Below are 14,915 nucleotides of genomic sequence, written 5' to 3'. Positions count from 1 at the left end.
AATTAAATATTCGTTTATTTCAGGCCTGGGGCCCATAAATTGTTGTTAGTAACAATGCCTTAGTCTATACATATTAGTATATACAACAAGTAATAACAATTAAATCCTTATATTCCTTATTGATTAAAAGAAAATTCAAATAAATAATACAAAAATTAATAATTACAAGAAAAATAATAATAATAATAATAATAAACTGTAATAGATGTCATATATTAAAGAAAAAGTGACGAAGCCCTCCAGTGGTGAAGGCCGGATTCGAACCGGCGTCTTTAGCTATCGCGGCTAACGCCATGAACCCCTAGGCCACCCCGACTACTTAAAAAACACAAATCAAAATATTTAAAATAATTTGATTTGTTCCCAAACTTGATTAATAATAATAATAATTCACAAAATATAAATTTACACAAGCCCGAGCATTATTTGCCTCCATTTGTCATAAATGGGGCAGTCAAACCTATACGCAAACAGCCCCAAGATGCTGTTGCTGCTGCCCCGAACGTGACTGAGTAGAGAGGCCACTTTCTTGCGGATAATGGCGTGGAACCCATCCGTGTGCGCCTCTGCGAACATACCTGACGCGCTATAGAACCGGGGCAGCTGCTGCATCAGCATCCTGAAAACGTTGTTGTATTGGATGCGCAGAACATTGGCAGCCTTACGGGTGTATCGACAGCCTTACGGGTGTATTAATATCGACTCTAGGCTATACGGGGTGGATTTTTTAATGGGGCACTGGAGGGTAGCTACCAGTTCCCGTGCTTCTACGCCAAAGTGGTCTTAAGAGAGTTCATCTAACTTTTTAATAGTTATATTGGCAACTACAGATTTTAGAAAACTGTAGTGTGTGGTAGTCAGTTTAGACATTTTTTATGGCAATCGATTTCATTTATATTCAGAGACAAAAGCTTATTTAAGTCCAACCCAGGTTAGGGTAAAAGAAAAACCAGAAATACAGACAACCGATTGCCTAAATTTACCGTCCTATGTTACCCCAGTGAAGGTACAGTGTCCTAACTCCTAATCTAACATAGGTACCTAAGTAGACTGCAAAAAATAACGAAATCTTTCTTCCCCGTCAACAGATTTCTACTCCAATCAAAACGCTTTAACCACCTCACGCTTCCCACTGCAAAAGGTCGTTTTGTAAAAGTGCATGTGCATTGTTGTTGCACCGGTCCGACAGCTGCATTCGCGAATCTTAAGACGGGGCCGATGGGAACGGTTTTATTCGCATATTATTCCCATTATTTACTGTATTGAAAGGTAAAGCTTTCCCGTGGTTTGATTTGGATATCGAGGGCCGGTAGATTTATCGCAGTATTTTCTATTTGACGAACATGCCTGACCTATATGGCACTGTAATATAAGAAGTATAAATATTGTAACATATGGTATGTGATAACTTCTGGAGCCCGCTGAATGGTAGGTAGCGTTTATCATAGCCTGAACATTTATGAACGGATGAAAATCCAGCAATGTCAGAAGCTAGATGCTGCAGATGTACATAATTATTTTCCATCGTATTTTCACGGAAACGTGTCTTGCTATTTCAGTCAGTTTTGTTACAAAAAGTACTGAGGTTGACTGAAGTAGCATGAGTATGACAAATACGAACGTTTCCGTGAAAATACGATGGAATACAATTATGCTGTACCGGTCGCTATGGGCTCTTTTTAGGGTTCCATATTTATTTGTAAAATACCTAATGTAATGCGCCAAAAGCGGCATCACTTAATGGTATATTCTACATCGTTTTATAATAATTATAACAGTCTATGGTTCAATATTTTTTTAATTTTGAATCTCATACTCAATCGTCGTCCTTCATTACTCATAGTATAGAAAATAAGAATTTAGCTACTTTTCTACTAACAATATTGATTTTCTTGACTATATATATCCATGTAGTGATCACATGATTCCGTATTCACAGTGTGGTATTATATTATAAGTATATATATACTCTAGCAAGCCAACTTTGTCAGTTAGAAAATAGACGCGAAATTACTAATACATGTAAAAAGATGCAAGTCTCGCAACCCAGTTCTTCTATTACAAAAAAGTTTTGAGATGTAATGTGATACCAAGTCGGTTATTTTAGTCAGTGCCAGGGGGTGTTAAAACCGTAACAATATGAGATACGTACCTTTATTTTTTTAATACATATAATGACTTGGCAATCGCACACAATACTTTACTTTGCTCAAACTGTATGTCATTATTAGGGCTAGCGCTATGTTCAATTAATTTGACGAATTATCCTTATGTCATTATGTAGCCGTGTCATTATGTTTGCTCGACTTGGTGGGGGCACTGCCTTGCCCCCAGAGTTATATGGAAGATTGATCTTTTGCACCTACAGTTTTTAAATTTGCTGCCTTTTTCTACTGACAAAGCTTGGTTACCTAAGTAGGTAGATATATACGCTTTTTCCCGTAGATTTTACTGGTTATAAACTGAAATAGCCACCCTGCCAGCCTGGGGCACTGGAGGCCTTGGTCACTTTTTCTTAGTAAGTATACGACATTTATTTCAGTTTATAATTAATATAGTAATGTTTCTACTTAAAATAAAAACAAATTAAAGTCATCATCATCATCATCATGTCAGCCAAGCCGATAGACGTCCACTGCTGGACATAGGCCTCCCCCAAAGCTCGCCACTCCGACCGATCCTGTGCCGCTCGGACATCGGCTCCCCCCCAAGGGATAAAAAAAAATGCAGATACAAAAATTAAAGTATTTTCTGTAAATAATTTAATTTGTTCTAATACTTCTAACAGGATTTTACTGGTTATCTAGATGCTAGACAAACAGTGCGACGACATGCGCACCGATGTGGACGCGGTGTGAATGCTCCCTTATTCTATTTCGAGGTTAGGGATTGGACAATTCGAGAGCAATAAGCCCTCGTCAAGTGTCACTATTGGACGTCTTAATCCTCACGTCGACAAACCCTGACGACGGATTCTATGACGGTGTTTGCATCTCTGATAACTATGATAGCGATGAAAACACCGATACGACCTTCAAGAAGAGAGCGTTTCTTAAGGGGCCCACTGACTATCAGTCCGCCGGACGATATCGGCCTGTCAATTAGAACATAAAATTTGACAGTTCCGACGAAAGTTTTCGTCCGGCGGACTGATAGTTGGTAGGCTTTAAATTTTTAAGTCTAAATTAAAGGTTTATCTGTTCTAAATATGTTACACTGCCACTTCATGTGATGTTGAATAAAAAAATTATATGCCTATGTTCCATCTTAAATGACGGCAATGCACTTACAACCCCTCTGGTGTGGCAGTGGTGTCTATGCTTAATCGCTTACCATCTGGCGATTCGTCTGCTCGGTCTGCTCGTTTGCCTATATCGTAAAAAAATCCGATATCGTATTATTATCAAATATATCGTCGAGAAACGTAAATTCCAAGTAATTAAAATATGTATAATGAGGATTATGTGGTGCGATGTCATTACAATACTCAAAAGACGTGCGATTCGTCAAAAAAGGTGTACCCACATATAAAAATGATACAAAACACTCTTTTGTACTTACATAAGTACTAAAATTTGCTTGCAGTGCGACTCCCGCGGGTATTTCATTTCACACGCGTAACCCGCGTACTCCCCATGTAGTCCCTAATCCCGCCGCATTGCAGTGTGTGAAACCACGTGCTTACGTTACGTTAAAGCATTCGCTAAGTCAGACTAACCTGAGTAACCTGAGTAACCAATTTGGTCAGTCGCAGTAAAATAAAACAAATAATTATAGATAGATATTCTACCCTTTTGATAGTGTATATATATATACTGTAAGAAATTGTTATTTGTTTCACAATGGGGCTTTGGTTTTTCCACCGCGACATAACCGACTGACGGTTTTATTTATTTAAAATAGCATCTTAACACGTTCGCGGACGCTCAGTCATACCAGTAGGACACCTAAACCCTTTTACCATACTTAAAGGGTTTATTTTGTATGGATTTCATAGAGAATAAGCCCTTTTGAAAAGACACTCCTGACCTCAATTATGCGCGTGCAATTGAGATAGCAACAAGCGGGTCAATGTACGAAACTCTATGTGGAAAGCGTCTCTGTTTTAGTACGATCCACAAACATCGTGCGCCATCCGGATTTTTTTAAAGGATAGAATATTTGTTTATTGTTATGCTTCAGTTGAAACACGCTTAAGGTTGCTCCAGACTACGCGGCGCGAAGCCGCAAACGCGAGTGTGGAGTCGATTTCGTTGATTAGCGAACTAGACTCCACACTATGGCTTATAGGACTCGCATCCAGGCCATAAATGTTCAACAACAAAAAAAGATCTATAAACGCCTCTTGACTATTAGTGTTGCTGCTAGAAAAATATAAAAAATAAAAAGAGGCAGGTTTTTTGTGTTTCATGTTAATATTACAACTATTTGCACGAATGTTTCGAGTATTTTACGTTTACTACTGTTAATAAATAGATTTATCAAAAGAAATTAATAGTTTCAGGTATAAAATATAAATACGTCACTGCGAGAGTTATAATCATTCAACCTAAACTCATTCGCTGTCAAAATGGCACGTCAGCAAGATGATGTCGATGAATTATTTGATGTTAAAAGTGCGTTTTATGTTGGAAATTACCAGCAAGCCATCAATGAGGCACAAAATATATCTGTAAGTAACCTAAGTGTACTTTTATTTGGCTTAAAAACCATAATTTTCGGCCCAATTTCAATGAACAAACTTACACTGTTTTGTATCCTATGTTTTCCTTAATTTAGTTGAAAATACATTAAATTTACGCATTTTATGTCCCTATTGAGTGCATCCAAGTAATAATCTTCCTAATTTACTGTATGTGATACTTGTTGAGGCTTATCCTGGCGTAAAAATAGTAGTGATCCATTACGGTTTACACATTTACTGCCATTTTTTACAGCCATCTACGCCCCTAATAGCTCTGCAGAGAGATGCGTTCCTGTACCGCTCGTACATCGCGCAAGGCAACTACAGGATAGTACTGCAAGAACTAAAGTCTGCGGACCCTATGCTGCTGCCATTGAAGAGCTTGGTGGATTATCTGTCCCCGGGTGGCAATAAATTGGCTGTTGTGGCAGATATTGATGCTAGAGTAAGTATCAATATTTGTAATTGATTGTTAATGAATGAATTAAATTAATTTATTCCAGAAAATATTACCATGTTTATGAGATTAAAACAACATAGTAAAACATGTTTAAATAATATAAGACTTATATAATACAATAAACACAATAATCAAATTTAAAACTATGTTGAATAAGGACCTGCGTCTCGGGTCACCCTGACCCCGATACAACAGGCTTGTGGTAGGCCCTCCAGCACTTGTGCAGTGGACTGGGTCCCCTCTCTGACCGTCGACAGTAGCGTGTAGACGTAGAATGTATGGAATTCCTATTAAATTAATCCTTTAAGTTACTGCCATAAACAACATTAAAAACCTTTAAGTCCCAGCAGTAAAAGGCCGAGAAAGGTGGAAAGATATGGAGGAGGCCTATACCCAACAGGGGTCCTTAAAATAGTAAAAATGGAAAACAATAATATTAGAAAACTTTTTTATCATGTAAAACTATTTAAGGAAAAATAAAGGCTTAAATAAATAAATAAATAAAAAGTCCCAGCAGTTTTAGACTTTTCTTACATTTTGTATGAAATCACTTGTGTGAAATCGCGTCCGTGGGACTTAGAGGTAAATTTACTTGAGAGGTTAATACAAGTTGTAAGGCAAAAGTAACAGAATCATCAAAATTGTGTTCATATAGGACTAAATTATGTCTACTTTATGTGAAACGCTACTTACTACACACATGTAGTGAACCAACCAAAAAGTCTCAACTTTTCTGTCCAACTCTGGCATATTTCTTATTAAATACATTAAATTGCTATTCCTATGTTATTCCAGGTGCAGAAGGGAACAGAGCTGGTGAACGAAGTGTTCCTGATTGTAGCGGCCACCATTTACTACCACGAGGAAAACTATGAGGCTGCTCTTAAGTAAGTTTTTCATCAGTATTCTGAAACAATATTCTTAAATTCTTTATGAGTTGTACAAATTGTTCAACCAACAAACTAATTTACAAAACTTCTTCTTCCGTGTCGTAACCCCATGGCTGAGGGATGTGACGAGCGTGGACACTCTTCACTATTGCTCTCCAGGCCGCTCTTACAAAACTAATTAAAGCAATTGAGTCTTGCCAATTACTGTCCGCGCGCGAATTCCGTGCATGGCTGAGGAATGTTAGGAATGTTGGGCGTCATGACAGAGTAGTGTCATTTTGTACGTACGGGCGCGGCGCACACCCTCCCACTTCCTCAACCTCCGAATGCACGGAATTGGCGCGCGGACAGTAGATAAGGTTATTAGGGATGATGATGATAATGATGATTTGAACACTGGGCAGAAAGTTTAAAAATAAATACCAAATGTTTAACTAGTCTTCTTATTGAAAATTAGCTAGTTTGCAAACTTTCCCCAAAGTACCTTAACACATTCGCGGACACGAATGCTATAGCATTCGCATAGTCTTTTGTTTCCTTTAGCCTATGACACATGACGTCACTTACCTTCCGCCAACGTGTAACATGTAGCATACACTTAATTTCGTTTTATAAAGTAGTAGTAGTTCAAAAACTTTTGGGATATAGATATGGATATGACATTTTAGTAACACTCTTTCACAATCTTTTCATAAATGTAATCATAAATTCAAAATTTGGATTGTTTAGTTATGAGAGCATGTAATCAATAATCATCTACCTATTTCTGTTCATTAAGCAATTTTTTTTTATTCCTGATTCTTACAGTGATGATAGATCCACAAACTAAATAACCACCCCAAATTGGAGACATTTGTATGATCTTGTAATAATTGGCAGACAGAACTGAAAATAAGAAAATAAATTGAAATCAAATTCATTAAAGGATTCTCCACGGAGCCGAGTCTATCGAACTACGCGCCTTCACCCTCCAGTGTCTGCTCGCTATGAACAGACAGGATCTTGGCAAGAAGCACCTCGCTAACATACAAGCCGTGGACGATGATAGCACGCTGGTGCAGCTCGCGCAGGCTTGGCTTAATCTGTCACAGGTAAGCTTTATATATTTACTAGCTTTTGCCCGTGACTTCATCTGCCTGGACTTAGTAACCCCAGCACATAAGAGTAGCGCTTGGAGAAAGCAATCATTCAATTTGAGCATAATATGCACACAAAGTCTTATAGCACAAGTCTTATAGCAATCATTCAATTTGAGCGTAATATGCACACAAATATGAGGCAACTCATTAATTATCTCAATTCCATCATGATTCCACCCCGCTTTTCACCCTCTTAAGGGATGATTTTCGGGATAAAAACTATCCTATGTCCTTCCCCAGGACTCAAACTATCCAAATTTTAACTAAATCGGTTCAGCGGTTTAAGCGTGAAGAGGTAACACACAGACAGACATACAGACTTTCGCATTTATAATATTACTAGCTTTTGCCCGCGACTTTGTCTGCGTGGACTTAGTAACAGCAGCTAAAGTAAGTATAGCGCCTGGAAAAAATCTCATAGCAATTCAATTTGAGCATATTATGCACACAAATTAGCAGGCACTTCATTAATTATCTCAATTCCACCCCGCTTTTTACTTTCTTAAGGGATGATTTTCGGGATAAAAACTATCCTGTGTCCTTCTCAGGGACTCAACCTATCTCTATGCCAAATTTCATCTAAACCGATTCAGCGGTTTAAGCGTGAAGAGGGAACACACAGACAGAAAGACAGACAGACAGACAGACTTTCGCATTTATAATATTAGTATGGATGGATATATAGTATGGATTATTTAACAAATTATTTAAGAATTTAGACCTAAGTTTACCTGCAAATGACAACAATCAGGAAAAAAACTACAAGTCAGAGAAATAAGAAGAAATGGTCAGGTCACATGTCAAAATCGAAAATAAACAAATGGATACAGAATATAACTAATCGGTTCCCTAAATACAGCAGGAGGGGTCAGGGACACCCGAAATGTCAAATATGCTCCAAATAATGATGGTACCATCGCCCACACTGTTAACTGACAGTGACAGTTCGTAAACTTTGTTACAAAAGGCATAAGGTTCACCGATGGACAGTTACGAGTGTTGGTGTTTGTACATTCCAGGGTGGACCGGGAGTGCAGGACGCGCACTACAGCATCATGGAGCTGGCGGAGCGGCTCGGGGCCCTCGGCGCCGGCCCGGCCGCTGTAGGCGCCGCTGCTGCTGCTTCCAGAGGTAATATTCCAGGGTGGACCGGGAGTGCAGGACGCGCACTACAGCATCATGGAGCTGGCGGAGCGGCTCGGGGCCCTCGGCGCCGGCCCGGCCGCTGTAGGCGCCGCTGCTGCTGCTTCCAGAGGTAATATTCCAGGGTGGACCGGGAGTGCAGGACGCGCACTACAGCATCATGGAGCTGGCGGAGCGGCTCGGGGCCCTCGGCGCCGGCCCGGCCGCTGTAGGCGCCGCTGCTGCTGCTTCCAGAGGTAATATTCCAGGGTGGACCGGGAGTGCAGGACGCGCACTACAGCATCATGGAGCTGGCGGAGCGGCTCGGGGCCCTCGGCGCCGGCCCGGCCGCTGTAGGCGCCGCTGCTGCTGCTTCCAGAGGTAATATTCCAGGGTGGACCGGGAGTGCAGGACGCGCACTACAGCATCATGGAGCTGGCGGAGCGGCTCGGGGCCCTCGGCGCCGGCCCGGCCGCTGTAGGCGCCGCTGCTGCTGCTTCCAGAGGTAATATTCCAGGGTGGACCGGGAGTGCAGGACGCGCACTACAGCATCATGGAGCTGGCGGAGCGGCTCGGGGCCCTCGGCGCCGGCCCGGCCGCTGTAGGCGCCGCTGCTGCTGCTTCCAGAGGTAATATTTCCTTTGACTAACTTCTAAGAGAAGATTTTTTCGAGGCAAAATTTCACTTAAAAACTAAACACTATTTTGAATCGTCTGCTCTTGTGTCAGACTCGGCAGTTTGCCCCGGAACCTCCGAAACACGACAACCTTCGGCCAGAACAGTTGGTGTTAGGACTTAGGACGCAGACAAATTCTAACTGACATTAAGTACATGTTTTTCAAATTTTTTTATGGGGTAGGGTATTAATAATAATAAAAATAAGGAAAAAAACAGTCTAAGGAGAAAACGTGTCTCGATAATCAAGAAAATTTGGTTCTCGAACAGATGGCGCCACTACCTTTCGCCTACTTTGGAATAGATGGCGTTGACGGTTTCGTTTGTTATTTAACAATTTTAACGCATATCAGTGAAAGAACATGGGTCAAAATCATGCGACAACGCTCACGCGTTGTCGCGCTAATAAGCTCGTGCAAGCTCGTGCCGTGCGAGCTGACACGCACCGGTTCGAGCGCACACGCCGGTGTCGCTCGTATACGAGCGTCCGGATTTCTGAAGCGCGAAATGTAGCGCGCGTATACGGTCGTTTGCCGAAACGGTTGTATACGCGCGTACAAATACGCTAGTCTGAAAACGCCCTTAAAGCATATCGTTTTTAGAACCGTTTTATAAAGGACTTTTCATCACACTCGCTCAGTAAATGTGGAATTGCACGCAGGCTTAGCGTGAACTATAGAAAAAGCGTTTTCCCTAGGGAGTTATGAAGTTTCTAGTATTATAATTAACAGTTTTTTTCTCTTTATACTTCATTGTTGTATCGCAAGTGTGATAAAAAACATTATGTGTAACTGGGGGCGTAATAATATTGCAAACTCGAGTCTAACTATACTCTGGTTTGCAATATTTAACTTACGCCCCATGTTGCACAATGTACTATTTCTAATACCTTTGCTGTGGAAATCATAAATGTGTGTACATTATTGCAGGCATGTGGGAAGAGGCGGAGCAGATGCTGAGCGAGGCCGGTGCGCGCGCGCCGCAGCAGGCCGACCTGCTGCTCGGGCTCGCGGTGGCCGCCCGGCACACGACCAAACCACCAGAGGTATACTTTGCCCAGGGACTGTCTCATTTCAAACATACCTAGGTAGAGATAATCACACTGTCTTTGTCTTACGCTAGTAGGTACTACCACCCAAATAAAGGGATGAGTATAGTTTCATTTCTTCTCTTTTACAGACACTGAAATTGGGTTTGCTGTTAATAAGTGTAATTGTCTGCTATAAATCTTGTTCGGCTGCGCTATATTTTGGAAAACCCACTTTGTCAGTAAAAAAAGTGATCCGACAACCGTTCCGTTTTTTCCTTTTGAGGTACGAAACCCTAAAAAGGCGCGAAATTCATATTTTCTTTGGGGAAATTATAGGACAACTTTGGCCTACATTTTTAAATTTGGCGCCTTTTTCTACACACGGAAACGGCTTGCCAAACTATTTATGGCGTGCGATAGAGAGAGAGACTAAAAACGTAACATGACTTGACTATATAGTTTCATTGACTATAATAATTATATATTTAAATATTGCTATTAACAAATCTATGAATGGGAATACCTTACCTTACCTATTACCGAAACCAATATATTATGGCATACTATTGTCTATTATGTTTGCTTTGCAGTCCTGAAATAGCAAAAAACTTCTCAAAAATGGACGGCAAAGTCGACGTTGTCGGTTAAAAAGTAGGTCGCGAAGTGCGTAGTTTATGGTCAGTCAAAAAATTAAAAAGTTAAAAACATTGCAGTCTCGATTTCAGGACTGCAATGTTGCATACAAATTCCATTATTTGTCGAGTTCCAAATTTTTTTAAAGTTGAAGTAGCCATATCAAATGAAGGCAGTCCATTAAACAGCCAAACAGATGATCAGTACTTATTATTATAATGTTGGTACCGCGACTATTTAGGTGTCTCAAATAGGTTGGCGTACTTTCAGCAAAAAATACACTTCTTTTTTTAATTAAAAAAATAAAACGGCGGCAAAGCAAATCTTTTTACTTTTTTCTGTGAAAATATATACATAAGAACGTTGCTTCTGTAAAATATTTCTATTAAATTTGTATTTATTGCGCCATTTTTGAGAAAAGCACTATATATGACTCGGCTGGAAGGCTACTTGCTGGCTTCGGATTCAATTAAACGGACTCCCAAGGTCGTCCGTTTAAAACGAATCCTTAGCCAGCAAGTAGCTACTTCCGAGCCTCGACAATAATGTACTATCTGCTAGTGAGGAATATACAGCGTTACCATCAGAACTAACCAGGACACCATAACTTTCCAGGTGGCCTCCCGCTACATAGCCCAGCTGCTGGACAGCCACCCCGAGCACCCGTTCACGAGGGACTACAACGCGAAGACCAACGAGTTCCGTCGGCTGGCGGCCCAGTACCAGCCGTCTGTGGCGAGCTAAATAACACCTTATTAGTATTGGTGTAGAGATTAATATTGAATGGAGTTGTATTCTTGTTTATTCATAGATTATATCATTATTTACTAACTGAAATGGTTTTCATTTGAGAATTTGACGTTAAGGTGGTTCGATTTTCATACAAAATTCAATCTGCTTTAATTAAGGCACTACACACTATTACTACACAAATATTTGCTCATTTATCTACTTTCGAATATTCGTTTGCGCTAAATTAATAGAAAAACTTTGTTTCATACAGAAATCATACATAAATCAACGTAATTTTTTCATCAATTTTACGTATGTGTGTGTCACAAATGTCGTGTACAAATACGTTGCGTGCGGCGTTGCCACTCTATGACGTTGGCGACGTTGCCTGGCCGACCTGGCAGGATTTGCAGTGCCGTCATGTTTAGTGCATTTTTATTTGACAGTGTTGACACTGACACATAGGGTCATGTTTATTGTGACTTATTGTTTGTATAAATTGAAAATGATAGCAACGTCTAAATCAAGTTACAAAAATCATCGGTGTTCTGGTCCGCGAAAATCCAGAAAAATTCAGACTCAATTGAAGCGGAATTCATGATGGTAAAGTTTCGTAAGGTAGGTACAGTTTCATTTCTTCATTGTACATTGTAATTTTCTCGTGCCGATCTTTTTAAAAAATAATTCTCACTTCTTCCGTAATGGTAGATATAAGCAGTGAACAATACCTATATAATGTAATTATTACTGTTTTGGTTGCCGAATAGTCAATGTGTCACTAACTCTAGGTTTTTTTAGGTATTGTGCAAAATGAAGAGGCATTCTTGGAAATAAAATGTTTTCCTTCATTAGCCAGAAAAAATCAGGACATCCTCACTGCAATAAAGTAAAATAAAACATTTCCTGGGGATGAAAATTATGGAATTTTGTCTATGAATGAAAAACACAATTATTACTAGGTAAGTAAATGATAACTTTATTAGAATCCATATTGTTGCATCATCTTTCTTCCTATAACATTAGAGATTTTGTGCTATCATGATATTATTTTTCTTTCAGGTACAGGGACAACTACGGATAACAAATATGAAAAAATGGTTTTTCATTTGTTGTGTGAATCCATCTACACCAACTAGACATCCACTGCTGGACATAAGCCTCCCCAAGGATCTCCACAACGACTGGTCTTGCAAGACCGGCCAAAATATCGAGAAATAAATAATATAAATAAACATGATAAATATTCCGTTTTCTATAATAGTTATAATTAGAAGGCCATGCAATGTTGTTACTCACTGTACCTACTTGAATCCAAAAAAAAAATATAAAAAAGTTTTAATTTTATTTTACAATTACTACTTTATTATTAGTACATTACGATACAAGTGCGAAAAGTAGGAAATTGGCAACGAGTAGCGATAAATTGAAACACGACCGAAGGAAGTGTTTTAATCGACACGAGTTGCGAATTACCTTTTCGCACGTGTATTGTACAACGTTTTACAGTACATAATTATGGCCCTTTACATTTTCGACATATGCACGTATTGTACTAATTACCGCACTAGGGCGGTAACGTATATGTAGCACCATATGTACTAAAAAGTATTTTACAGTACATATGGTGCAACTTTCTCGCCCTAGTGCGTAAAGAGCACTTTTCATGCATATGTCGAAAGTTTAAAGGGCCATATGTACTGTAAAACGTTGTACGAGACACGTGCGAATAGGTAATTCGCAACTCGTGTCGATTTAAAACTCTCTGCGGTCGTGTTTTAATCTGTCGCCACTCGTTTCGAATTTTGTATTTTCCGCACTTGTATCGTAAATAACTATTTCAAACTGCAAGGGTACGATGATAGATCTCAATTCAATATAATTTTGCAACATTTGGCATTATTAGGTTATAAATTGTATGGAGATGAAATCTATCATGGTACCCTTCCAGTTTGAAAAATACTATAGAGGCTGGGCAGTAAGGGATTGCTTTACTTGTAGAACTATATTTAGCGCTTTAAAAAAAAACTGATACCTGACACTTACAAACCTGGACTTCCTTGGGCTAGTGCTACTAAGAATCGTCAGTATTCTCCATCCTTTCTGAGTCGGAAGAACCCAAAAAGGTTTTCATTTCTGAAAGTCAGGTTTTCAATATATGTGGCGTTTTCAACCAAACCTACTTATTGTTGTCATATTTCCATAAAGCTTCAAAATGAAATCAACCTAATCGACAACCGACAATGTGGTACCTTTTAGTTCAAAACGTCACATATTTTTATAAAACGTTATAAACTAATTTATTAATAATACTGAATATCTGGGAGAAAAAGAAAACATTAGTAAAAACTCAAAAATGCTCGTTTTCCCAGAGATAAGACCTAGCTAGATCGAACCCCTTACAGCAAATTTCATCGAAATCGTTAGAGCCGTTTCCGATATCACTGAAATATATTTCGGTTATATCGGAATCGGACAAGAATTCGAAGAATAAAAGGTATAAGAAACATAAGATAACACAAAAAGGACAAAAAAAGTACCCCTGACGTACCAGTCTCGAACCCGAATCCTCTTGCACGTATTTCCACGAACATACCGCAACGCCATTGCAGCATACTTACAATGCATGAAATTGTCTACTACAAGCATCACGGAAACACTGTTTGCATGTGTGAGTAATAGTAGGAAATAGCATGACAGAAACACTCTGTCGACTTTAAAAGTGTTTTTTGCACTAATGAAGTATTCAATGTTTATTATAATAGTTCAATATTTATGTAAAGAGTGCGCTAAACATACTTTTAAGTATACAGATACCAACACTATTCGGCAAAAAAATAAAACCTGAAAATTTGCGAAAGTGACGCCATCTAGCGGGGTTTAAGCTTTGGGTAACCTAGTCGAACCACCTTAATGAAGGATTACAATGCCAAGACCAATGAGTTTTGTCTTCTGGTTGCCCAGTAGATCTTCTGTGGCGAACTAAACTACACCTTATTATTGTTGGTACAAAGTAAATTTTCCAGTGGAGTATTATTCATTTAATAATTGAAAATGTATTTGAAAGTTTGAGCGAAGGATTACAACGCGAATACTAATGACTGTCCGTCTGGGGGAGTGGGCGGCCTCAACCACCGTCTGTCTGTCCTTTATTGCTTAGACCAGTAAGACAAGCTGGCCGAATGTACTGTTCTGAATGTTCTGATACTAGCTAAGACAAAGACGAGAGGACTGTGATGTATGAAACTCTTTTCAGTTTGACTAGCCAGAAACGTGATGCATCCAATCCTAATATAAGAAAGATAATGCCAATATTTCAGCGCATGTTTGAGAAAATCTGTCGAACACTGATAAAATAAAAGATAATTTTAAAACTAACACGGGACATAATCGCGTACAAACTTACGTTTATTTATGGCCTGACGTTTCGAACGTGACGTTACGTCCGTGGTCACAGGCAGACTGGCGAGGAATTGTATCAACATCTTCTTGGCGCGCGGGTTTTGCGAATCAAGTCCCGTGTTAGTTTTCAATTATAAGTGAAAATCGTGAA

At 39.4% G+C, this 14,915-nt stretch overlaps 1 protein-coding gene across 1 annotated transcript; it reads left to right on the top strand.

Annotated features, from left to right (window-relative positions):
* Nucleotides 1-4,551: 4,551 nt before the first annotated feature.
* LOC134748784 (coatomer subunit epsilon) lies at nt 4,552-11,470 on the top strand. The gene is made up of 7 exons (XM_063683564.1): nt 4,552-4,672; nt 4,938-5,129; nt 5,940-6,031; nt 6,960-7,125; nt 8,193-8,304; nt 9,900-10,015; nt 11,249-11,470. The coding sequence occupies exons 1-7, from the start codon at nt 4,571-4,573 to the stop codon at nt 11,375-11,377; spliced, it is 909 nt and encodes a 302-aa protein (XP_063539634.1). The 5' UTR covers nt 4,552-4,570; the 3' UTR covers nt 11,378-11,470.
* The last annotated feature ends 3,445 nt before the right edge of the window (nt 11,471-14,915 follow it).

This window comes from Cydia strobilella, chromosome 17, assembly GCF_947568885.1.
Source record: "Cydia strobilella chromosome 17, ilCydStro3.1, whole genome shotgun sequence".
Taxonomy (NCBI): domain Eukaryota; kingdom Metazoa; phylum Arthropoda; class Insecta; order Lepidoptera; family Tortricidae; genus Cydia; species Cydia strobilella.
Note: the sequence above shows the minus strand (reverse complement) of the source record. Positions and strands in the feature narration are given on the sequence as shown.

Excerpts from the sequence above, each read along its gene's own strand:
- LOC134748784 (XM_063683564.1), top strand. The coding sequence starts at position 4,571 with ATGGCACGTCAGCAAGATGATGTCGATGAATTATTTGATGTTAAAAGT. Across the intron at positions 4,673-4,937 it reads ATGAGGCACAAAATATATCT|CCATCTACGCCCCTAATAGC; the intron begins GTAAGTAACCTA and ends CATTTTTTACAG. Across the intron at positions 5,130-5,939 it reads TGGCAGATATTGATGCTAGA|GTGCAGAAGGGAACAGAGCT; the intron begins GTAAGTATCAAT and ends ATGTTATTCCAG.